Below are 25558 nucleotides of genomic sequence, written 5' to 3' on the forward strand. Positions count from 1 at the left end.
GACTCAATGGCACATAACAACAATAACAAGATTAAGTTTACTAAGTAAATGGTATACTTCATGGAGAATAGAGAGAAAGGAGGCATTGTTCATTGAATATGCTAAGAAAACTGATGCAAATGCTAAATTATTCTAGGAAAAAGTAGGATATATAGTCACCCTATATATATATCATAAGCAGCTCTGGTGGCATAGTGGGTAAGGCATTTGCCTGCTAACCAGAAGGTCAGTGGTTCAAACCCACCAGCTGCTCTGCAGGACAAAGATGAAGCAATCTACTTCCACAAAGATTTACAGCCTTGGAAATTCAATGAGGGTTGCTATGAGTCAGAATTGACTGGATGGCAGTCAGTTTGGTTTTGGGTTTTTTTATATATTCATCAAAGTTCTAAAGACAAAGGAGTATTTGAATTGGTAAACAGGAGACACAGGGGTCTTCCAGTTAGAACTATCCACATGGGTGGATAAAGAGCAGAAGACAGAGACAGTAGAAGCAGAGACAGAGAGGAGCAAGGGAGGTCACAATAGAGAGAACAATTAAACAGATTGGCCCTGCCTCCCAAGAGTGAGAAATGAGACTAGATACAATAAACCTTAAAAGGTACAAATCTGTATAAATATGAAGTGCCAAAGATATCCTCTTTTAAAGTCAATACTGTTCCAATGAGCAGTATTTTCTTCTACAAGTAGGTATGTACATTCTAATTCAAAATATATTCATTGATCTGCCACCATATGTGCCAGCATCTATATACTCCATGGCACATGAAAGATAAGGGTTGTTTTGCTATGTTTTGAAGGGCACTTATTCACTCATGCTCATGTTTCTATGAGGAAACTCCCTCTCCCATTCACAGGAAGGGGCAACATGAAAAGGAACACTTCCAGTTTCTCTTCCCATCCATACAGGAGAAAAATGATCTTCACTGGTGAGCTAGGGATAGTCCAATATTCATTAACCATCAACCAGAGGGCAGACCTCTGCTTTGAAATGCAGTAAGCAGCTATACCATTGTTCTCTGGAAAAAAAAAAAAAAAAAACTCACTGCCATCGAGTCAGATCCAACTCATAGCAACCCCTCCTTGGGTTTCCAAGGCAGTATCACTACAGAAGTAGATCACCCAATCTTCCTTCCAAGGAGTGGCTGGTGGGTTTGAACTGCCAGCCTTCTGGTTAGCAGTCAAATGCCTTAGGCACTATGCTACCAAAGCTCCCTTTGTTCTCTAGTGCTGCTGTAACAGACATACCACAAGTAGATGGCTTTAACAAACAGGAATTTATTCTTACAGTTTAGAAGGCTATAAATTGAAATTCAGAGTGCCGACTCTAGGGACTGGGTGAAGGTCCCTCAACCTTGGGCTTCAGCTCTGCCTCTTACTCCAGGCCCACTGGAGCTAGAGGCTTCTTTCTCATAACTCACGCAGCTACTGGCTGCTGAGGCTGACGAACCCAAGGTTGGCAAGTAGAACAGCACTATCCCGAGATCAACAGGCAACACGGCAGACCACTGGTTCAAGTCCAGGAACAATTCCAAGATCAGCAAGCAGGCTTACATTGGGCCACTGAGAGGATGATTCAGCAAACGTAGGTTCCAGATAATGCCAAAAAAGCAAAAGACCTTTCTCAAAGCTTTTCCACATATACTGGAAGCAGGCCATACCATGAAGGCAACTACTTAGGTGCTCATAGCAGATTCCACCATAGGTGATTACAGTCTCATCATAGGGAAAAACTACATCCAGATGCCCAGCAACCACAGCCCAGCCAAGATGACACACAACTTTAACTATCACAACACACAATGCCTTTATTCTGCTCTCCTGCCTTTCTGGACCAGTCTGTACTCAGTGCTGTGAGTAAATGCCCTTCCAGTATCTTCCCCTGCAGCTAGACCTATATATCACAGGATCATGTGTGTTCCAAAGTTATGTTACAAAGGGACACACATGGCCCTGACACATTCTTCAATCCAGCTTGATAAAGCTTCATAAAGCCATCTCTATTTTGATCTCTGTCAAGCATGCTGCATCGCTTCTCGATTGGTTAGGAAACCAGAGAGAAAAGAAGAAATCATTAGGATCCCAAAGCTACAGCCATAATTGCATGGAGAATGCGTCCTTTATATGCTTTCATGCTCACAAACTTCAAACAATATAAAAATTGCATTGAACTTTTTCTCAAATACCTACCTGAAACCAAGGTGCTTCACCAAAGAAGAAAGCTTTTGACCAAACAGGTTTGAAGAACCGGGCAATCAGTACACCTATGCTAACAGTAGTCATCCATGCCATGAACATTAAGGCACCTACAAGTGAGAAAAAACATTGACTAAGATGAAGAACTGGGAGCTCTGGTAGCATAGTGGCTAAAGCACTTGACTGCTAACCAGAAGGCTGGCGGTTCAAACCCACCAGCCACTCCTCGGAAGGAAGGTTGGGCAATCCTACTTCCGTAGTGATACTGCCTTGGAAACCCAAGGAGGGGTCGCTATGAGTCGGGGCTGACTCGACGGCACATAACAACAACAACAACAAGATGAAGAACTAACGAAAATGTTTCATAATGACTAAGCCAAATGATTAGAAAATACAGAAAGTCAGGAAAATACATTCATCTGACTTAAGTAAAATCTAAAAAGATCCTGGACATCCCAGTTTTTACCACCACTACTATTACTTCTATTAGCTAACACTGCCACAGCTCTGTTATGTACCAAGCACTGTCTCAAAGTATTTTATGTATATTAACTCCTTTAAAGTAGTTAAAATTATTATTCCACTTTACTGCATGGAGAAACTAACACATAGAAAAGTGAAGTCATTCGCCCAAAGTTACAAAGTTGGAAGGTGAACCAAGTCTGGCTTCAGCAACTGTGCTCTTAACCATTTTGCTAATACAGCCTGTTCGCAGTTATTCCAGAATCTTCTCATATCTCATTCCAAAACAATGGAAAACAAATGGCTCATTATTTCTGAATCCAGTTACTGCCAAAACTAGAATTACAGTTGGGAGCTGTTAGCTGATGTTGAGTGAGTCCTTGAATCATGGCAACCCTACACACAACCAGATCAAACCACTGTGATCAAAGTGTTCACTGGTTGATTTTCAGAAGTTGATCACCAGACCTTTCTTCCTGAACTATCTTAGTCTGGAAGCTCTGCTCTAATCTGCTCAGCCTCATGGCAACACGCAAATCCTCCACGGACAAACAAGTGGTAGCTGTGCTAGAGGAGCCTTGGTCAGGAATTGAACCTGGATCTCCCTCATGTCAGGCAAGAATCCGACCACTGAATTGCCTGCCTCCAACAACATGAATAGAAGCAAATTAACAATAATGTTACTTTCAAGCTTAACACTGACAGTATTTCCTTGGAATTCTGTTAAGAATAGATAATCGTGGAAAATATACAAAGTAAGTTTTCATAAAACACAAATAATTTACAATAGTATAGCATACACCACATTATTGTACTACTTTTAAATCTGATCTTTTTAACAATAAGTTGGGATAGTTTTCAAATCAAATCAACTTTCATCAATAGAACGAGACTAGGGAAAATCAGAGCCTTGTGTTTAAGATACTGCTCTTCCAACTTAGTCCCATTCATCTTTGAGTGTACAACACCTCAGTATAGTACTAAGTACTTTGTATATCCTCAAATACTGGTACACTGATCAGTTCTTCAAAATTAAACTATATCCTTGAAACCAAACTACTTTTACTTTTACAATTAGACAATCAAAATCACCATTTTGTTAATAATTTTTTTAATAAATGATATAATTGTTATGTGCTGTCGAGTCGGCCCCAACTCATAGCGACCCCTCCTTGGGTTTCCGAGGCAGTATCACTACGGAAGTAGGATTGCCCAACCTTCCTTCCGAGGAGTGGCTGGTGGGTTTGAACCGCCAGCCTTCTGGTATAATTAGGACCCCTTAAAGTTAAATTAATTAACCCAGTTTTACTCAACCATTCTGAGTTAGAATCACCTAGAGCATTTTTTAAATATTACTTCTTGAAAATGTCTTTAAATCTCTATTGGTGATATTAATGCACAACCAGGGTTAAAATCACTATATTAGTCCTACCTTCCATTCTTAATAAATATTAGAAGACATTAAGATAGTTAATATCATCTGAAAATTCTAATACTTAAAAGATTTATGAGAAACTGCTCAATTATACCTACTACCATTCCTAATCTCACCAACAAATCTATTCTACAAAGTAGTAATAATATTACATGTAACTTACCATGAATCTTCAGAAGGAGTGAAGAATGGGATCCTCCTATGTTCTTTGGATAGTCTGTCACATTGTGTGTTTCATATGTAATCAGAGGTTGCTGGGTATGTTTATAAATTCGACCTGAAAATTAAAAGAAGAATTTCCTCATGAAAGAAGGAATTTAAAGACAGCTGCAAAGCAAGAAAACAAAATTTTTTAAGTAACAAATGAGTATCAACAGAGATTTCACTCATATATAAAACCAAAAAAAAAAAAAACCCACTACCATCAAGTCAATTGTGACTCATACATGACAACACAAATACATAAGCAATAGTTCATGATTTTTCTCAAAAAAAAAAATTAAATAATTTTGCCAAACAAGAAATGAATCAAAATAAGCACTAAGAATGGAGAATTTATGATATAAGAACTGGTAGTTAGCAAGAGAACAGTTAAGCAATGTTAAATGAAAACTTTGATTTAACTGTTGATAAGGTCATAAAACATTGAAAATTTCAAAAATAATTCTTAAAAGAGAACACATATAAAAAGTTTTTTGAAGGCAGTAACTGCTACCTATATCCAGAATCCAGGATTAAAGCAACCACAATTTGATGTGGGGATGGGTTATGGGTGGAAGACAAACAAAGAAAAGGCATTTTGATGCTACATTATTTGGTCTATGGTCCATTCATGTTAGGATTGACTAATCAACACAAAATCACAAATAATAGTGCTATTCAAAACCTGGGAAGTTAAACTTTATTGTTGTGTATATACCTTATTTTTACAGAAATAACACAAGTCTTCTACATTTGTTTGCCAACTGCTCTGCCCCACATGGTATATTCATAAACACACAATGCTATTTTTTTTTCTTAAACATGTAAAAAAAAAAACATGGTATAAAGGCCACTTAAAAAATACCCAGAAAAGGGGATAAATGGTAGGGAATGGTTGACAAATAATCATATTAGAAGTTATTTGCATAAAAATACAATAATTAAAAATTAGAAGGTACAGAATTTACTCCAAGCATGTATATCTGTTTTCTAGAAATCTACTCTAGGTAAACTATTCACTTTTTAACCAAACTTACATGTACAAGAATGTTCACAGCAACATTTTTTCACGAGCCAAAAATATATAATAAATGTCCATCATTAATAGAATGAGTAAACAAATTATGAAACATACACATTCTTGAAATATGTTACAAGTGTGAAAAACAATTTAAAAATTTGACATAACGTAAATATGTGGACCTTTGTCCAAAACAAATAGTTTAAGTATTAGCCCACGGAGAAAATCTAGTAATCTGCAAAAATAAATTCTTATACAGGTTATAGTGTATGCCAATATATAATAAAATTGAAACTTAGTAAAAAAAAAAAGTCCATCTAGATATTTACAAAAGTACTCTACTAAATAACCTTCAGATTATATAGGTAATCAAAACTAAAATCACAAATCTCCTTAGAGATGAATACCAATTAAGACACTTCACATCAAAACACATGTGATGCAATCAAGGTATTATTCAAAAGGAATTTTTATCATTTTGAAAGCATTTCTTAAAATAATTAAAAAGGAAATACTCAAAGGATTGCTATTATTATTTCATTCAAGATGCATTTAAAACAACAAAATACAACCTAGGAAGGAGGAAGGAAGAGTGATTAAAAATAAAGGTAGAAGTTAGCAAACTAGCAAGTGTAAGAATCAAGTCTGTAAAAGGACAATAAAATACACTGAGTTGTTGGCAAATCTAATCACAATAAAAAGAAATACCAGGCAATGTTAAAAATAAGAAGGGTAATTAACTGCTGATAAAGAAGCTATTCTTTTAAATTATGAGAAAATGCTATCTACAACTTTAAGTCAGTCAAACAAACTTAAAATCTAAACAAAATGGATAAATTTTGAGGATATATAGAATTATAAAAATTTACCAAAGAACAGTAACCCTGAAGAGCAACAACAATAAAAGAAAACAATTTAAGGTAGTCAGATACTTCCATCCCTCACCCTACTGGATGAGTTCTGCCATACCATCTAAAACAAACAAATAAATAAATAAAATTCTAGTTTTTAAAAAACTCTTCTAAGGTTAATTCTGTGAGAAAAGCATAATAGTGAAACCATTCTCACAGAACAAAGGGATACTGCATGGTTTAAAATCAGAAAGGGTGTGCATCAGGGTTGTATCCTTTCACTATCCTTACTCAATCTTATTGAATCAGTATGCTTACCAAATAATTCCTGAAGCTGGACTACATGAAGAAGAACGCAAAATCAGGACAGGAGGAAGACTCCTTAACAACCTGCTATATGCAGATGATACAACCTTGCTTGCTGAAAGTGAAGATGACTTGAGCACTTACTGATAAAGATCAAAGACTACAGTCTTCAGTATGGATTACACTTCAACATAAAGAAAATGAAAATCCTCACAACTGGGCCAATAAGCAACATCATGATAAATGGAAACAAGAATGAAGTTGTCAGGGATTACAGTTTACTTGGATCCACATTCAACACCCATGGAAGCAGCAGTCAAGAAATCAGACATTATTTGCACAGGGAAAATATGCTACAAAAGACCTCTTTAAAGTGTCAAAAAGCAAAGATGTCACTTTGAAGACAGGTAAGGTGTGCCTAACGCAAGCCACGGTATTTTTATTCATCTCATATGCATGTGAAAGCTGGACAATGAATAAGGAAAACCGAAGAAGAATTGATGCTTTTGAGTTGTGGTGTTGGCAAAAAATACTGAAAACACCATGGACTGCCAGCAGAACGAACAAATCTGTCCTGGAAGGAGTACAGCCGGAATGTTCCTTGGAAGCAAGAATGGCCAGACGTCATCTCACCTACTTTAGTCATGTTGTCAGAAGAGACCATTCCCTGGAGAAGGATATCATGCTTGGTACAGTGGAGTGTCAGAGAAAAATGGGAAGATGCTCAAGAAGATGGATTGACACAGTGGCTGTAATGATGGGCTCAAGTATAGCAAGGATTGTGAGGATGGCACAACACTGGGCAGTGTTTCGTCCTTTTGTACACAGGGTCACTGTGAGTCAGAGCCAAATCAATGGCACCTAACAACACAACAACCAAGCAAGAATTATCTCAAATATAGGAGAATTGTACACAACTCAGAAATTATAAATGTAAGTATAAAATATTGCCTCATTGTTGTCTGTAGCAGGTATCTATGTGTCCATGTGTGCTTCCTCATACCACACCAATTCACTCTAAATATCCTCTCTAATACCAAATGCAAATGCAGTACTTTTTCCTCCTATCCTAACCATCAGAAATAGGTCAGATCTCACAAGGTAAAGGGCACAGTCCTCCAGACTATCAAGTCTATCAGGCATAGTCACAACTTGGAAGTTACCACAACATCATCACTTCTGACTGACTGGCTACAAGTCTGGGATTTCCTATTGCCCCCTGAAGATGACACCCCTAAGTTCCAAGGGCCTCCTCTTTTCTGTCCTGCTGACTACAATTTCAGGAATTCCCATTATCCCTGGGGTTTGAGAATTCACTAAAACAACTCACAGAACTCAAGAAAACATTATATTTATGATTAAATTTTATTCATAACAAAAAAGATAAAAGTGAAGAGACACAGAGGGTGAGGTTTGAGAGAGTTCCCAAAGTGAAGCTTCATGTCCAAGGGATGTGCTGTCTTCTCCTATGCACTGATGTCTATACCAAGGAGGAAGCTCAGGAAGACTCAGTGTTCAGAGCTTTTACTGGGGTCTCACTACAAAAGAATGATTGATTGATTACATCATTGTCCATATAACTGAACTTAACCTACAGCCCTCTTCCCTTGAGGAACTGATATCACATGGTTGGTCTTTGTGGTTTGGAGCTCTCATGGACAGAAAAGATGCCAATCACCAGGGACGTTCCAAAGTTTGAGAACTTATCTCTCAGGAATCAAAAATAAAGATCAAATTCTTTGGGTAAAGTTAATCATAAATCCCACACTACTCGAAAGATATATAACACACCAGCATGACAAACTCTTAATAATGCTAGAAATGAAAGGGCATTTCCTCAAAACAGTAAAGGATATCCACCAGGAAAAATACAGTATGTTTATTTTAAAATGTATATTGAATGTATATTTAAAGTATTCCCTTCAAGGGCAATATACCAAATGTGAGTGATCAGCCCAGTGGCATTGAAGAAGAGGAAGACATAGAGAGGTACATAGGAGGTACAAGCAACAAAGATGAACCCTTTTCCATGTACAGTACTGTATTGTCAGTGATGGCAAGCATTGATCTACAGGTGGATACACAGGTGGACAGGCTGAACGATCAGGTATGTCTGGGCAGAGGGTAGTGTGCCCATGACCATGTAAAAGGCAGACAATGTATCTACATGCATATCTGTATGTGCTATAAGAATGTCCAAGTGTATAGTAGAGCCGAAAAGGGGTGAGGTTGTAGTGGCTTCTTGGTCACAGCCAGCTACCCAAAGGGAGTGAGTAGTTGGACCTGTGGGCTCAGGACCATGGTCACAGGGGACATCAAGCTCAATTGGCATAACATACTACACAAAAACATTTGTTCTACATCCTATTTTGGTGAGTAGCAACTGAGATCTTAAAAGCTTGCAAGCAGACATCTAGATGTAATGATGGGTCTCTCCTCATCCAGAGCAAAGAAGAATGAAGAAAACCAAAGATGCATGGAAACAATTAGTCCAAGGGACTGGTAGACCATGTGATCCTCAGACTATATGACCATGAAACCAGAAGAACTACATGGTGCCCAGCTACCATTGTTAACCACTCAGAGGGTGATCAGTGCAGGAGATCCGGGATAGAGTGGGAGAACAATGTGAAACAAAACTCGAAATCATTAAAAAAAAAAAATTTACTTGTCTGATTGAGCCTGGTGAAACCCCCAAGACTATGGCCCTAGTTACCATTCAGGTCTGAAATTGAACTCACTCCCCTGGCTTCCAGCCAAACAACAGACAGGCATATGGGGTGAACATTTTCATCAGGTAGATATACTACTTGCAGTGATCATTCATGGGAAAACAAAAGGGCAGTGTTTTCACAGGGAGACAGCTCACGGGGCAGGAGTGCATGGGAGGGAAGGACACAGGAAAGAAGTAACTATGCAAGGAAGTGGGAAGAGAGCTGTTACATTGAGGGGAACTGGAGTCAATGAGTCACAGACAAAATGTATATGAATTGCTGTATGGAAAATGAATTTGCTTTGTATACTTTCACCCAAATCACAATAAAAATTAAAACTTTAAAAAAGAAGTATTCCCTTCAAAATAAGGGACGATACATAGAAGCTTGTTATATCATCATGGCCATTCTACATTTTTCTGGAAGAACTAGACAACGCAATGAGACAAGAAAGAGAAATGAGTGCTGTTAACCTATACTGATTTGCACTGGATATGACATCTATCTAGAAAATTCAATATCATCAACTGGAAAATTAAGTGGTTAAATTCAAGGTAAACACACAAAAACCAATGACTTTCTTATATACCAAGAATAAGATATATATGGGAAATACAATCCCACTGACAATAGTTTGTTTTAAAAAACTATAAAACGTCCAAGAACAAACTAACAAAAATAAGTAAGTCCTATTGTTGTTGTTTTGTGCCATCAAGTCAGACCAGACTCAGAGCGACCCCTCCTTGGGTTTCCGAGGCAATATCACTATGGAAGTAGATTGCCCAACCTTGCTTCTGAGGAGTGGCTGGTGGGTTTGAACTGCCAGCCTTCTGGTTAGCAGTCAAGTGCCTTAGGCACTATGCTACCAGAGCTCCAAAGTAAGTCCTATAAGAATATATAATACTAGAAAAATGTTTACCTGTATTTTATTGACTGTGAAAAGGCATTCAACTGTGTAGATCATAACAAATTATGATAACACTGCAGAGAATGGGAATTCAGAACACTTACTTGTGCTCATGCGGAACCTGTATATAGACTAACAGGCAGTCATTTGAACAGAACAAGAGGACACCACATGGTTAAAATCAAGAAAGGTGTGTGTCAGTGTTGTATCCTTTCACCATACTTATTCAATTTGTTTGTTGAGCAAATAATCCAAGAAGCTGGACTATATGGAGAAGAATGGACATTAGGATTGGAGGAAGATTCATTAACAACCTGAGATATACAGATGACAACCTTGCTTGCTGAAAGTAAAGAAGACTTGAAGCTTACTAATAAAGATCAAAGACTACAGCTTTTCGTGTACAAATCAACATAAAAAAAACAAAATTCTCACAAATGGACCAATAAGCAATATCATGATAAATGAAAAAAATATTGAAGCTGTTAAGGATTTCATTTTACTTGGATCTACAATCAATATTCATGGAAGCAGTAGTCAAGAAATCAAATGCACTAGGCAAATGTGTTACCAAATACCTCTGCAAAATGTTAAAAAGCAAAAATGTTCCTTTGAAGACTAAGGTATGCCTGATCTTCTCAACTAACTCATGCACACATTAAAACTGGATAATGAATAAGGAAAACCAAAGAAATGATGCCTTTGAATTATGATATTGATGAAGAATATTGAATATATTGTAGACTGCCAAAAGAACAAACAAATTTGTCTTGGAAGAAGTACAGCAAGAATGCTCCTTGGAAGCAAGGATGGTAAGCCTTTTTCTCACATACTTTGGACATGTTATCAGGAGGGGCCAGTCTGTGGAGAATGACATCACGCTTGGTAAAGTAGAGGGTCAGCAAAAAGGAGAAAGACCCTCGACGACATGGATTGACAGTGGCTGCAACCCCAGTGGGCTCAAGCACGTCAATGATTGTGAAGATGACACAGGACTGAGGTGGTGCTTTCTTCTCTCGTACATAGGGTTGCTATTAGTCAGAATCAACTCAATGGCATTTAACAACAACATTTGAACATCAAACAGGAGCCCTGGGGTGCAATGGTTAAGCGGTCAGCTGTTAACTAAAAGGTCAGTGTTACAAACTCACCAGCAGCTCCATGGAAGAAAAGAACTGGCAACCTACTCCTGTAAAGATCACAGCCTAGGAAACTCTATGGGGTAGTTCTACTCCATCATAAAGACTCACTGTGAGTCAGAATGGATTCGATGGCACAAAAACAATGTTCACAATAACAATATGAACATATGAAGGAAGCCACTAAATTTCACTAAAAGAAAGACACATACATACACACAGAGGATGTGAATAAATAGAAAATCCCAATATGTTCCTGACTAGAAAGGCTCACTATTATAAAGATGTCAATTATCCCCTAAATTAATCTAAAATTTCAATGTTATTCTAATTAAACCTAATAGAATTACTAATGGAATTTGAAAAACTATTTCTAAATTTCATCTAAAAGAACAGATACACAACAAAGGGTCAAGAATTCCTGAAAAGGAAGATCTATGAAAGAAACATGTCTATCAAATTTCATAACCTATTATAAAGCTGCAATAATTTCAGCTATAGCAGGAACAGACAAATAGATCAATGGAAGCACAGATGGAATAAAAAGAATTGGATTTATTGATAGATTTCTAGTATATGATAAAGAGGTTTTTGAAGGAATGGAGAACAAACGGATCTTTCAAAATATGGTGGTTAGATACCTGGTTATTCTTTTGGTGAGTACTATTATACTTGGCTTGTTAGAGAAAATCAGAAATAAAGCATGAAACGAGAAGTGTTTTATAAAGCAAGAGACAGAATCAGACAGAGAAAAAAAGAGATTATAAACCCTCAGAATCTACAAAAATGTCAAAAAGATAAAGAAAACTACTGATAACGACAAGAAAGACACTGAAGAATCTAAAAATACTGCATTTGTAGAGTAGCAGTAATGCATCCCCAAGGATCCTTAGAGACAAGCTAGAAGAAAAGTGTTTTTAAACTTTGAATCACTGTGGTGCCATGGACTAAGCATGAACTTAACCTTCATTAAAGCAGAAGACCAGTAAAAGTTTGGAGTTCCATTACATGACTCCATTTGAAGTTGAGTTCTAAGGGAGGTTGAGTCTTATTTAGCACAGGACTCCATGGTATTATTTGACCTAAGATATTCCTAAATTGCTAAAGTAAAAGGTCTTGTGACAACAGGATCTCTAAGTTGGTAGAATTTCTAATTGTAAGTTACTTAGTCACCCAAGTGAGTTCTATCAGTTTAAATATGTGACAGTGTCAGTACTCTGAGGGGATAACAGCAAATAGAAACAGGCTTTGAGCAGGTTCATTCATAAGAATCCACTCAATGCATAAGAATCACTTGGGGATCTTGTTAAAATGTATATTCCAGTTCAGTATATCTGGGGTAGAAATGCAAATTCTCAGCAGGGGGTTGAACTGGAATGAAACTCGTTCAAAGTTTTGGCTTGAAAGGTTTAAAACAGACTGATGTGCAGTAATGAATTAACTCACCAGAAGAAAAACCCTTTGTCCCTGGTTCCTGAGAGATAACCCTTGGAATTTCCTGAATAACTAAAGTGCCTTTATTATGTAAAACCTCCAGACTACACCTGAGGATGTGTGCTAAAGAGTAGAGTAGACAAGAGAGACCACCTAGTAGCACAATATCAACTAACCTCAAGAGGTATTATTTCATCTATCAAGCATATGCAATGAGGCCTCAATCATGACCATGTACTGAAGCCAATAAAAGTTCTGAACACAAAGACTCCAAAAGCTTACTTGTTGGCAGAGGAAGGGTGATGTGCCCTCTTTGGGATATAGAACCCCAGCAACAGGAGCCCTCCCAGACCTCACCCATTCACCTCTTTTTTATGAGATTGTAATTTATATCCTTTTGCTATAATAAATCTGTAATAGCAAGTATAGTAGAGTGAAACCTGTGAGAGCCAGAACGTGACAGGATTGGCTAGTTTTTCCAGGTCTCACAAATTTTATGCCTTTCACAGGGTATAGTCTTCCTTTCAGTAGAAAATATTTGAATTTTCTTTCTCTGATCAGTTTCCACCTTACACAGGTTCTGGCTTTCAAAGGTTTTACTATACTTTCTGTGAGATCTGTAACTCATTCCAGCAAATTATCAAACCCAATGGAGTAGTGGGAGCCAGCAGGTAAAAGTGAAGGAGTCCCAGAAAAAAACTCCTAGCTCGTGGCTGGCATCCTGAAGGGGTAATAGAAAAAGATTTGTGGTCAGCAGGATAGAAGTAAGGGTGTTGTGTGGATTCCCAAGTGTGCCATTCACGTCTGCCTATTTGACAATCTGAAGGACCATATTCTTTTGACTTGTAAGCTCTGGCCTAGTTCCAGATGGCTCACCAAACTCAACTGCAGTTGAGTCAAATCTGACTCATAGTGACCCCTCCTTGGGTTTCCAAGACAGTATCACTATGGAAGTAGATTGCCCAAACTTTCTTCCCAGGAGCAGCTGGTGGGTTTGAACCACCAGCCTTCTTTTTAGCAGTCAAATGCCTTAGGCACTATACCACCAGAGCACCCAGGTCCTGGATACAGTGAGAGAAAAATGTGAAACAAAACTCAAAATCATAAAAAAAAAAAAAGACCTGTCTTACTGGTTTAATAGAGACTGGTGGAACCCCCAAGACTATGGACCCTAGACACCCTTCAAGCCTGAAACTGAACTCACCCCTGTGGCTCTGAGGTGGAATTCAGAATATGCATTTTTTTATATGCAGTCCAGGTGATTCTGAGCAAGTTGCCTGTGTAACACACTTTGAGAAACACTGCATAAGGAAAGGTAGAGATTCTCCTGCTATGCATCAGCACAAAAACAACCAGCAGATAGCAAAGTATTGTTGTTATTGTTATTAGGTGCTGTCAAGTTGACTCCAACTCATAGTGACCCTATGTACAACAGAATGAGAGAAGGCAGAGTAGGGAGGATAAAATAATTTTCACACATTTTTTTGTTTTTGTTTGTGGTGATTTACTTGGTATGGCTCTTCCAGCCACGGTCTTTGTGACTCCCTCCAGATGACTAAATGAGACTATCCAAATATAAAGTGCTTGTGGCTCACCAAGGGGAGGGATAGCTTGTTAGTAATGTAAATAAGGTATACAGCAGGTAGCAACACAGAAATAAGGTGTATGAAACTTCAATGTGAAGATTGGTCAGTTTTGTCATTGCACTAGGCTTAAAATGAGCCCATCTAGAGGCACAAGAGGGGACTATACTACCATCAAGAAAGAGAAGAACTGAGAGTGGAACATGTCCTTGGACCTGACATCCCTGTGTTGAGACAACAGCAGAGAGAAGGCAGAGAAATGGTGGCAGGAGAGGCAGCAGAACCAAAAGACTGGCACAGGACAGAGCAGTAGGTTTGCCAGCCCACAGAGCAAAAAAAGCTGAGTGCCTTTGGGCAGAAGGTTGCTGGTGGAGTGGGATACACCTATTAGCAGAGCTGAAAGAGCTTTGTAACATTTTTCTGAGCAAGGCTGAGGCCAGGTCGAAAGGCCAAGGGCCAAAGAGGCATGCCTACAGGCATGGCCAAAGTGAGGCTGTCCTGATTGAAGAACTGTATCCTGAGTGTTTCTGAACTTGAACTGGAACCTGTTACTTCCCTAATAAACCCCATAATTTTGAGTTTTGTGTGGCCACTGAAATGAATTATCGAACCCAGCAGAGAAGTAGTGAGTGCCATGGGAGGGGCAGCTGGTGTCAGAATTGGTGGACAGGTTGAAGGGTGGTGGCATGTGTGATCTTCACCTCACAGGAATCAGCCTTGAGCTGTTGATATTGATGGTGATTTTTCCTCTCCCCACTGTAAAGTTAGAGGAGGTTAAGAGACACAACCTATGTCCTTTTTGCACTGTTGCTGTGTGTATCCAGTTTATTCCAACTCACAGTGATCCTGAAGGACAGAGTAGAACTGCCTCAGAGGATTTTCTAGACTAATCTTTATAGGAGTTAATCACCAAGTCTTTTCTCCCACAAAATAACAGATAGGTTTGAACCATCAACCTTTCTCAGTTAGCACCCAAAATTTTAACTACTGTGCCACTGTTGTTGTTGTTGTTGTTGTTAGGTGCCGTCAAGTCAGCTCCGACTCATAGTGACCCCTATGCACAGCAGAACAAAACATTGCCCTGCCCGGTCCTGTACCAGCCTCACAATCCTTGCTACACTTGAGCCCATTATTGCAGTCACTGTGTCAATCCATATTGTTGAGGCCCTTCCCTTTTTTGTTGACCCTCCACATTATCCAGCATTTCCTTCTCCAGAGGATGGTCCCTTCTCACAACATGACCAAAGCAGATGAAACAAAATATGGCTATTCTCCCTTCCAAAGAGCATTGTGGCTACACTTCTTCCAGGACAGATTTGTTACTTCTTTTGGCAGTCCATGGTACTTTCAGCATTCTTCGCCAACACCACAACTTAAAAGCATCAACTCTTCTTTGGTCTTCTTGGTTCATTGTCTAGATCTCATATACATATGAAGTGATTGAAAATACCATGGCTTGGGTTAGGCTCACCTTAGTCTTCAAAGAGACATCTTTGCTCTTTAGCCCTTTAAAGAGGTCTTTTGCAACAGATTTGCCCAGTGCAATACATCATCTGATGTCTTGACATATATTACCCACTAACTAGATTTTTCTGAGGGAGTGTTAGAACTATCATTTATAACATTGTTCCTACAAGAAAATTTTAATTTCTAAAATGCTGACCTACAGCTACCCAGAGGGACCGAGTAGTTGATCCTGCGGGCTTGGGACCATAGTCGCAGGGGATATCAAACTCAATTGGCATAACATACTATACAAAACATTGTTCCACCTACTACTTTGGCGAGTAGCGACTGGGACCTTAAAAGCTAGGAAGCTGCCATCTAGATGCAACAACGGGTCTCTCCTCATCAAGAAGAAAGAAGAAAACCAAAATTAATGGAAACAATCAGTCCTAGCGACTGGTACACCATCCGATCTGCAACCTATACAACTATGAGACCAGAAGAACTAGATGGTGCCCAGCTACCACTGCCATCACTTGGAAGGGATGTAGGAGATCCTGCATAAAGAGGGAGAACAATGTGGTACAAAACTCAAAATCATTTGGAGACAAAAAAAAAAAAAGAAGGTGGGGACCAGGTTTGCTGGTCCAATAGAGCCTGGTGTAACCACTGAGACTATGGCCCCTAGCTGCCCTTCAGGTCTGGAATTGAACCCACAACTGTGGTTTCCAGCCAAACAAAGTACAGGCATGTGAGTTAAACATTTACCTCAAGTAGACACATGCCCTGGAGAGAACAATCATGGGAGAAGGAAGGGCTGCTTATGCACAGGGAGATAGCTCAGGGTGCAGAAGAGTATGAAGGGATGGACACTGGGAGGAGGTAACTATGGGGAGGAAGTGGGAGGGGAGCTGCTGCATTGTAAATTTTGGTCAATGACATGAGACAAAGTATATGTGAACTGCTGTATGAAAAGTGAATTTACTCTGTAAATCTTCACCCAAATCCTAATAAAAAAAATAAATAATAAATAAAAATAAAATGCTGACCTACAAGTAAATTTTTAGCATTGCCATTTACTCACACATAATTTATTACACAATTCATCCATTTAAATGAAATTTCTTTTTTACAAAAAAACTATAAAGTGATATACAAATCCCCTAGCTATTTAAGAAATCCATTTGAGTCAATAATCATTATAGAGCACTACAGCATGCTGGGCATCAAAGGAAGAAGTTTGGTATTATGGAAAGGGCAAAGCTTTTGTACCTGGAACAGAAGTGGGCTTAAATGCTGACTCTGCTTATTGTTTGATTTTGAACAAGTTACTTAGCCATTCTGGGTCCCAGTCTCCTTAGCTCTAAAATGAGCAACATAGTATCTATTTAAAAAGTCTCTGAGGAATAAATGAGATATATGTAATAAGTATTTTCTGCAATAATAACACAAATACCGGTAGTTTGAAGGTATCTTAAAAACACAAAAATATGAACCTTCCTCATTAAAAATAAATTTTCTTGGAGGTGACTGAGCTACTGTCAATGGTGATGACTGCACATCCTTCTCCAGAGGATGGTCCCTTCTCACAACAAGTCCAAAGAAGGTGAGACGAAGTCTGACCATTCTTGCTTCCAAGAGCATTCTGGCTACACTTCTTCCAGGACAGATTTATTAGTTCTTTTGGTAGTCCATGGTACTTTCTGTATTCTTAATAATGAATGACACTGAATTATACTAGTTATGAATGTTGAAACTGCACCACCAGTGCTCCCTATGTAGATATATACACACAGACCTCTTTAAAGTGTTAAAAAGCAAAAATGTAACTTTGAGTACTAAGAAGCACCTGATCCAAGCCCTGTTATTTCCAGTTGCCTCAAATGCATGCAAAGATTGAATAATGAATAAGGAAAACCAAAGAAGAATTGATGCGTTTGAATTGTAGTGTTGTGAAGAATATTGAATATACCATAGACTGTCAGAAGAACAAACACAACTGTCTTAGAAGTAGTACAGCCAAAATGTTTCTTGGAAGTGAGGATGGCAAGACTTAATTTCAGGTACTTTGGACATATAATCTGGAGGGACCAGTCCCTGGAGAAAGACATCACTCTTGGCACAGTAGAGAGTCCGTGAGTAAGAAGAAAATCTTCAATAAACGGACTGAGGCAGTGGCTACAACAATGGGCTCAATCAAAGGAACAACTGTGATGACGGTGCAGGACCGGGCGGTGTTTCATTCTGTTGTACACAGTCATTGTGAGTCAGAACTGACTCAATGGATGCAACAACATAGATACACATATATACACACTCACCAGGAAAAATAGTAATTTCCTAGATTTTTCATAATCAAAAAATAATGACTACTACTCAGACTCTGAGGTCAATCAATCTGGGTTCAAATTCTAAATCTACCATTTGCTTGTCTGGGCAAATTAATCTCTTTCTAAGCCTCAGTGTCCTCACAGATAAAATAGGAATAATAGTACATATCTCCACCACTTGTCTGTCAGTCTGTCAGGCTGTGGTGGTGTGCATGTTGCTATGAGGCTGGAGGCTATGCCACCAGTATTTCAAATATCAGCAGGGTCAGCCATGGTGGATATGTTTCAGCAGAGCTTCAGACTAAGACAGACTGGGAAGAAGGAAGGGGCCAGCCACTTCTCAAAGAATTGGCCAGTGAAAACCTTATGAAGAGCAGTGAAACACTGTCTGATACATTACTGGAAAACTTTATGAATAGCCATAAAACGTTGTCTGATACAGTACCAGAAGATGAGGCCCTCAGGTCAGAAGGCACTCAAAATAAAATTGGGGAATAGCTGCCTCCTCAAAGTAGAGTTGACCTTAATGATGTAGATGCAGTAAAGTTTTCAGGACCTCTATTTGCTGATGGGGCATGACTCAAAATGGGAAGAAACAGCTGCAAACATCCATTAATAATTAGAATGTACAATATATGAAGTATGAATGTAGGAAAATTAGAAGTTGTCATAAATGAAATGGACCGCATAAAGATTGATATCCTAGGCATTAGTGAGCTGAAATGAACTGGTGTGGGCCATTCTGAATCAAACAATCATATGATCTACTATGCTGTGAATGACAAATTGAAGAGGAATGGCATGGCATTCATTATCACAAAGAATGATTCAAGATCTCTCCTGAAGTACAATGCTGTCAGTGATGGGATAATATCCATATACCTACAAGGAAGACTACTTAATACTACTATCATTCAAATTTACATACCAACTACGAAAGCCAAAGATGAGGAAATTGGTGATTTTTACCAACTTCTGCAGTCTGAAATTGACCAAACGTGCAATCAAGATGTACTGATGATTCCTGGTGAGTGGAATGTGAAAGTTGAAAACAAAGAATCACTGGTAGTCGGAAAATATGGCCTTGGTGATAGAAATTATACTGGAGATCACACGATAGAATTTTGCAAGACCAACAACTTATCCATTGCAAACACCTTTTTTCAACAACATAAATGGTGGCTATACACACAGACTTTTCCAGATGCAATATATAGAATTCAGATAGATGTAGAATAGATGGAGAAGTTCAGTATATTCAGCCAAATAAGACCAGGAGCTGATTGTGGAAGAGACCATTAATTGCTCATATGCAAATTCAACTTGAAACTGCAAACAATTAAAACAAGCCCACGAGAGACAAAATATGACCTTGATTATAAAAACAGCAACAACAGCATATCCCACCTTAATTTAGAAACCATCTGAAGAATAGCTTTGACACACTGAACACCAGTGACTAAAAACCTGATAAATGGTGGCAAGACATCAGGAACATCATACATGAAGAAAGCAAAAGGTCATTAAAAAAAAATATGAAAGGAAGAAAAGACCAAAATGGATGTCAAAAGAGACTATGAAACTTGCTTTTGCACAGACAATAGCTAAAGCAAATGGGAGAAATGACAAGATGAAAGAGCTGAACAGAAGATTTCAAAAAGCACCTCAAGAAAACATAGTCAATTATTTTAATGAAGTGTGCAAAGATCGGGAGTTAGAAATCCAAAATTGAAGAACACACATGGCATTTCTCTAGCTGAAAAAACTGAATGAAAAATTCAACACTTGAGTTGTAATACTGAAAGATTCTATGGGCAAAATATTGAATGATCCAGGATACATAAAAACAAGATGGGAAGAATACACAAAGTCACTGTACAAAAAAGAACTGGTTGATGTTCATCTAATTCAAGAGGTGGCATATGATCAAGAACCAATGTTACTGAAGGAAGAAGTTGAAGCTGCACTAAAGGAACTGGCAGAAAAAAAAGGACTCCAGGAATTGATGGAATACCCATTGAGACGTTTCAACAAATGGATGCCACACTGGAAGCACTCATTACTCATCTATGCCAAGAAATTTGGAAGACAGTTACATGGACAGCTGACTGGAAGAGATCCATCTCTGTACCCGTTCCAAAGAATGGTGATTTCAACAGAATATGGAAATTATCAAAAAGTATCATTAATATCACATGCAAGTAAAATTTTGCTGAAGATAATTCAAAAATGGTTGCAGCAATATGTTGACAAGGAACTTCCAAAAATAAAATTTGGATTCAGAAGACAACATGGAACAAGGCATATCATTGCTGATGTCAGAAGGATCTTAGCTGAAAGCAAAGAACACCAGAAAGAAGTTTCCTTCTGTTTTTATTGACTATGCAAAAGCATTCAACTGTATGGATCATAACAAATTATGGATAACAATGAGAATGGGAATTCCAGAACACTTAGCTGAGGAACCTATACATAGACCCCTGAGGAGGTGGCTGTTCAAACAGAACAAGGGGGTACCACATGGTTTAAAATCAGGAAGGGTGTGTGTTACAGTTGTACCCTTTCACCATACTTATTCAATCTGTATGCTAAGCAAATAATCTGAAAAGTTGGACTATATGAAAAAGAACACAGCATTGGACTATAAGAAAATGAACACAGCATCAGGACTGCAGGAAGATTCATTAACAACCCACAATATGCAGACAACACAACCTTGCTTGCTGAAAGTGAAGAAGACTTGAAGCACTTTTGATGAAGATTAAAGACTACAGTCTTCAGTATGAATTATAGCTCAACATAAAGAAAATGAAAATCCTCACAATTGGACCAATAAGCAGCATCACAATAAGTGGAGAGAAGATTGAAGTTGTCAGCAGAGATTTCATATTACTTGGTTCCACAATCAACACCAATGGAGTCAGCAGTCAAGAAATCAGATGTTGTATTTCACTGGGAAAATCTATTGCAAAAGATCTCTTTAAAGTGCTGAAGAGCAAAAATGCCTCTTTGAAGACTAAAATATACCTAACCTAAGCCATGGTATTGTCAATAGCCTCATATGCATGTGAAAGCAGGACAATGAACAAGGAAGACTGAAGAAGAGTTTATGCTTTTGAGTTGTGGTGTTGGCAAAGAATACTGAAAGGATGATGGATTATCAGAAGAACTAACAAATCTGTTCTGGACGAAGTGTAGCCAGAATGCTCCTTGGAAGCAAGAATGGCCAGACTTCAACTCACCTGCTTTGGTCATGTTGTCAGAAGGGACACGATATCCTTTCTGGCAAAAGATATCATGCTTGGTAAAGTGGAGAATCAGAGAAAAAGGAGAAGACCCTCAACAAGATGGACTGACACAGTGGCTGCAACAATCAGTTCAAGTATAGCAAGGATTGTGAGGATAGCACACAACTGGGCAGAGTTTCGTTCTGCTGTACATAGGATCACTATGAATTGGCCTCAATTCAAGTGGCACATAACAACAACAGCAATAGTACATATCTAATTTGGTTTTTTATTTCCTGGGTGGCATTCAAATACTAGTCAAAAAATGATGGTTCAAACTCATCTGGTGGCACCTCAGAAGACAGGTCTGACTACCTGCTTCTGAAAGGCCACAACCTTGAAAATCTTATATAACAATACTCTCTGCACATATAGGGTCACCATGAATCAAAGTTGACTGGACAGCAACTAACAATAACAATTAGGCTTTTATGGAGATAATAAAGAAGTATCTACCTAAGTACTTTTCCAGTGACTGCTACTCAATAAACACTGATTTATTTTTATCCATTATTAACCTCTTAACCAAGAAATTATTTTCAAGCCATATTCAGTGTTTTTGGTGCAAATTAGGAGTACGTGGTTTACTCAGAAGGGATTCTATGTAGGAAATCCTGGATAGAGTAGAAGAACAATATGAAACAAAACTCAAAATCATTAAAAAAAAAAAAAAACAGGGAGGGACCAGGTTTGCTGGTCTGAAACAGCCTGATGGAACCACTGAGACTATGGCCCCTAGCTGCCCTTCAGGTGTGGAATTGAACCCACTCCTGTGGCTTCCAGCAAAACAAAAGACAGGCATATGAGCTGAACCTTTATGTTAGGTAGATACACTCCTTGGAGAGATCAATCATGGGAGAATACAAGGGCTGTGTATGCACAGAGACAGCTTGGGGGACAGGAGTGCATGAGAGGGAAGGACACAGGGAAGAGGTAACTATAGGGAGGAAGTGGGAGGGGCGCTGTTGCCTTGTAGGAAATTGCAGTCAGTGTCATGAGACAAAGTGTATGTGAGTTGCTATATGGAAAGTGAATGCACTCTGTAAACTTTCACCTAAATCACAATAAAATCTTTTGAAAAAAAAAAAGTACATGGTTTGGCTAAGGTAACTACATATACATACCACCTACAAGTAATCTACAAATGTTCCTAAATTTTCTCTAATACTGTGTCGATATTTTATCCTGTTTCAAAATCTTTTAAGACTCCACTTTACCTACAGTACAAAATCTAAACCATGTGATAGAATATTCAAGGTTTTTCACAATCACATCTGCACGTTTCCTGCTACTTCTCTTCCTTTACCCATCCCATGACCTTCCCAGGCTCCTTGCAATTATCAAATTAGGCTATCTTCTCAAAGTTTTTGGCATCTCCAGAGAGATGACTCACTAAATACTACACTGGTTTCCTACAGTTATTCAAAACATCATTAGCCAAAACCTTAAAATCTAATTATTCCTATTTATATGTGTTGTAATACCCACTAGGGTAGTCTTCCTGAGGATGTACTAATATTTTAGACTCATAAATTATTGTAAGTTGTACTTGGCATCAGATCCACATAGAAGGACATGAGATAGGAAGTACAGCATGCCAGCAGGACAGAGTGAAGCAGTCGACTTCTTGCTTCAGCAGCACGTATACAAAGCAGGGTATTCTTCTTCAATGAGAGGTCTTGTAGTACTTTAATCAGAAGTCCAGGAACTGTTCTCTTTAACCCTTCCAATCTCCCAGAAAGCAGCTCAGATCCAAGGAGAGAAGACTCATATCAAGCAGACTGTCTCACAAGAAACAGTATTTCTTATAACAACCCCAAAGACACCAAAGTTACGGCACTCAGGAGAGCCCAAAGCGATGACCTCTTATCGGGTATTTATAGTTCTTCTAGTCTAAATGCAGTTTACCAATCTGGGTCATAATTATTATGAGCAATGTTGCCTTATAACATAATTGACACTTTACCCCTATCTACTTACCAGGAAAACAGAGCTAAAAAGTTAGCCAAAGGTAAAATATTCAAGCAAAATGGAAAACAATCTTCATAACTCTTTATCCACAAGTGTGTATCTTAAAAATAAGCAATTGCAGCAGATCTCTCCAAAAGAAGAAATGAAAGGAGGAAGGAAGAGGGACAGAATAAAAATTTGAAAAGATAGTTTTTTACCAATACACTTACCATTATCAGCTGCACCATCTGCTATAAATATGTAGTAGCTGGTGTTTAGGTCAACTCTATTCTCAAAACCAGGAAGGCTAATGTTTCTTCTGAAAGAACACTGCATAACACCATCCGTCAACCTCCAAGCCATATCCTCAAGACTACCCTACAAACACACAATGGGTCTTCTTAGCACTTTTCAAAGATTTGCTAAAAATAAGATATGATCAAAATCCTGACCTGTTCAATTTCCTTTCTCTAAGATTGCATGTGTGTTTTATTTGCAGTTCCATTGTTTTTTCACTTCCTCTTTGAAGAGTGTAAGAAAAATTTTCTCCCAATTTATTTGCCTTTCTCTCACTTGGCAAGAATGTTTTTTTTTTTTTTTTTTACTTTGACTCAGAATCTCACAATTCTTCTCGCCAGGTTAAAAACTCTGGCAGATGCATTAACTCCATCTGGCCACTAGCACACAATTAAAAACACTGAAGAAATAACTTAGCTAGTAATATCCTATTGGCCAAAATGCAACACGCAACTGTGTTTAAGTTCCATCTCAGCTGTGTGAGTCAACTCCATGGGAAAGTTTTGCAGATAATGTAACACGTTATTTAGTAATAGCTACTGCTCTGTCAGAGCTCATTTGCTTGTCAACTGCCAAGTGAAAAAGACATTTTTCTTTTTTTTTTTCTTTTAACCAGAAATAGGCTACCTTTGGCACAGATGCCAACAAGGACACTTAAAGTGACTATGCAAGGCACTGAACTGGTCTCAATCATATGTGCTCCTCTGTCTTCTAGTCAAGAGATTCTTTGTCCTTACCATAATAAGCCTCTTCTTATAAAATGTGTCTGTAAGCTTTAGAAAAGAAAAGGAGTTGATGCCCTGACCATCTTAGCAAATGGTATGGATTGAATTGTGTCCCCCCAAAATATGTGTTATAAATCCTACCCTGTATGCCTGTGGTTATAATCCATTTGGGAATGGTAGGGTGTCCTTTGAGTCAACCTTTTTTGAGATATAGAGATTAAATAAGAGAGCAAGGTAAAGATGGAGGAAGAGAGAGCAAACCACAAGATCGCCCAGGAGCAGAAGCTCAAAAGAGCTGACAGAGAGAGAAACCTTCCCATGGAGCCAGCACCCTGAATCCAGACTTCTAGCCTCCTAAACTGAGAAAACAAATGTCTGTGTGTTAAAGCCATCCACTTGTGGTATTTCTGTTATAGCAGCACTAGAGAAGGAAGACAGTAAATAATAAATTACTCATTTATAAGATGTAACATAAAGAATTTCAATGGCACAAGCAAGAATTCATCTTTCCTAAAAAAAGGAATTTGTCTTCCACTTTCTGAAGTGCAGAAAAATTGCTCCTAAATAATTTATGAGAAATGTTTCTCATAAATCATTATGAGAGAGCAGCCCTGCTGCCAGGTCCATGCTTGGGCTCTGCTGCTAACTGTGGTGGTTGGAAGCTATCTTGCAACACAGCCATGCCGACGTCAGCCACAAAGCCAGACGGTGGACCAGCCAAAAGGAAATTTTCAAAATGTTCACACCTACCCCAGAGTCTATCACAGGGTGACTTCGTCCAGTCAAATGGGAAGCCTGTATGTGCACAGTGTCACCATCACGAATACACACATATGCATCATCATCACCCTGAAAGATATTTGTAAATGAGAAAGCTTAAAGGAACTTCATTTCTCTGGTCCTGAAAAAAAAAAAATTAATGAGATCAAATATTATCTGATTCTTTTCAAAAATCATTTCCTGGTTCAATCTTAGATGATGTTACAAATTCTAGAGAAATGACTGTGCAATTTACTAATTGAAATAATGTTACTTTAATATAAAAAGTAATAGAATTTCAGTGTGAAAAGGTGGATGGAAGTAGACATATAACAAGTTTACATCCTCATAAACCCATCATCAACTGAATACCACTAATAATACTTTGGTGTATATTCATCAAGACCTATTTGTATTTATATCTATTTTTTACTCCTGAAATGGGAAAATACAGTTTTGTTATGTTTTACACTTAACTTACCATGAACACTATTCCAGATATTTATATGTTAATA

The 25558-nt window shown here is 38.2% G+C and overlaps 1 protein-coding gene across 1 annotated transcript in view; it reads right to left on the reverse strand.

Annotated features, from left to right (window-relative positions):
- The window catches only part of FRRS1 (ferric chelate reductase 1), a 69432-nt gene that overhangs the window by 19533 nt on the left and 24341 nt on the right, over positions 1–25558 (reverse strand). Inside the window, exons 6-9 of the mRNA XM_007936093.1 lie at positions 25035–25133; positions 23493–23640; positions 4257–4370; positions 2191–2306 (exon numbers count right to left, since the gene is read on the reverse strand). Of these exons, the coding sequence (XP_007934284.1) occupies positions 2191–2306; positions 4257–4370; positions 23493–23640; positions 25035–25133 (477 nt within the window). The remainder of the gene's footprint in view (positions 1–2190; positions 2307–4256; positions 4371–23492; positions 23641–25034; positions 25134–25558) is intronic.

The sequence above is a fragment of the Orycteropus afer genome, unplaced genomic scaffold, assembly GCF_000298275.1.
Source record: "Orycteropus afer afer isolate SDZICR_OR568_19922 unplaced genomic scaffold, OryAfe1.0 scaffold00033, whole genome shotgun sequence".
NCBI classification, from domain to species: domain Eukaryota; kingdom Metazoa; phylum Chordata; class Mammalia; order Tubulidentata; family Orycteropodidae; genus Orycteropus; species Orycteropus afer.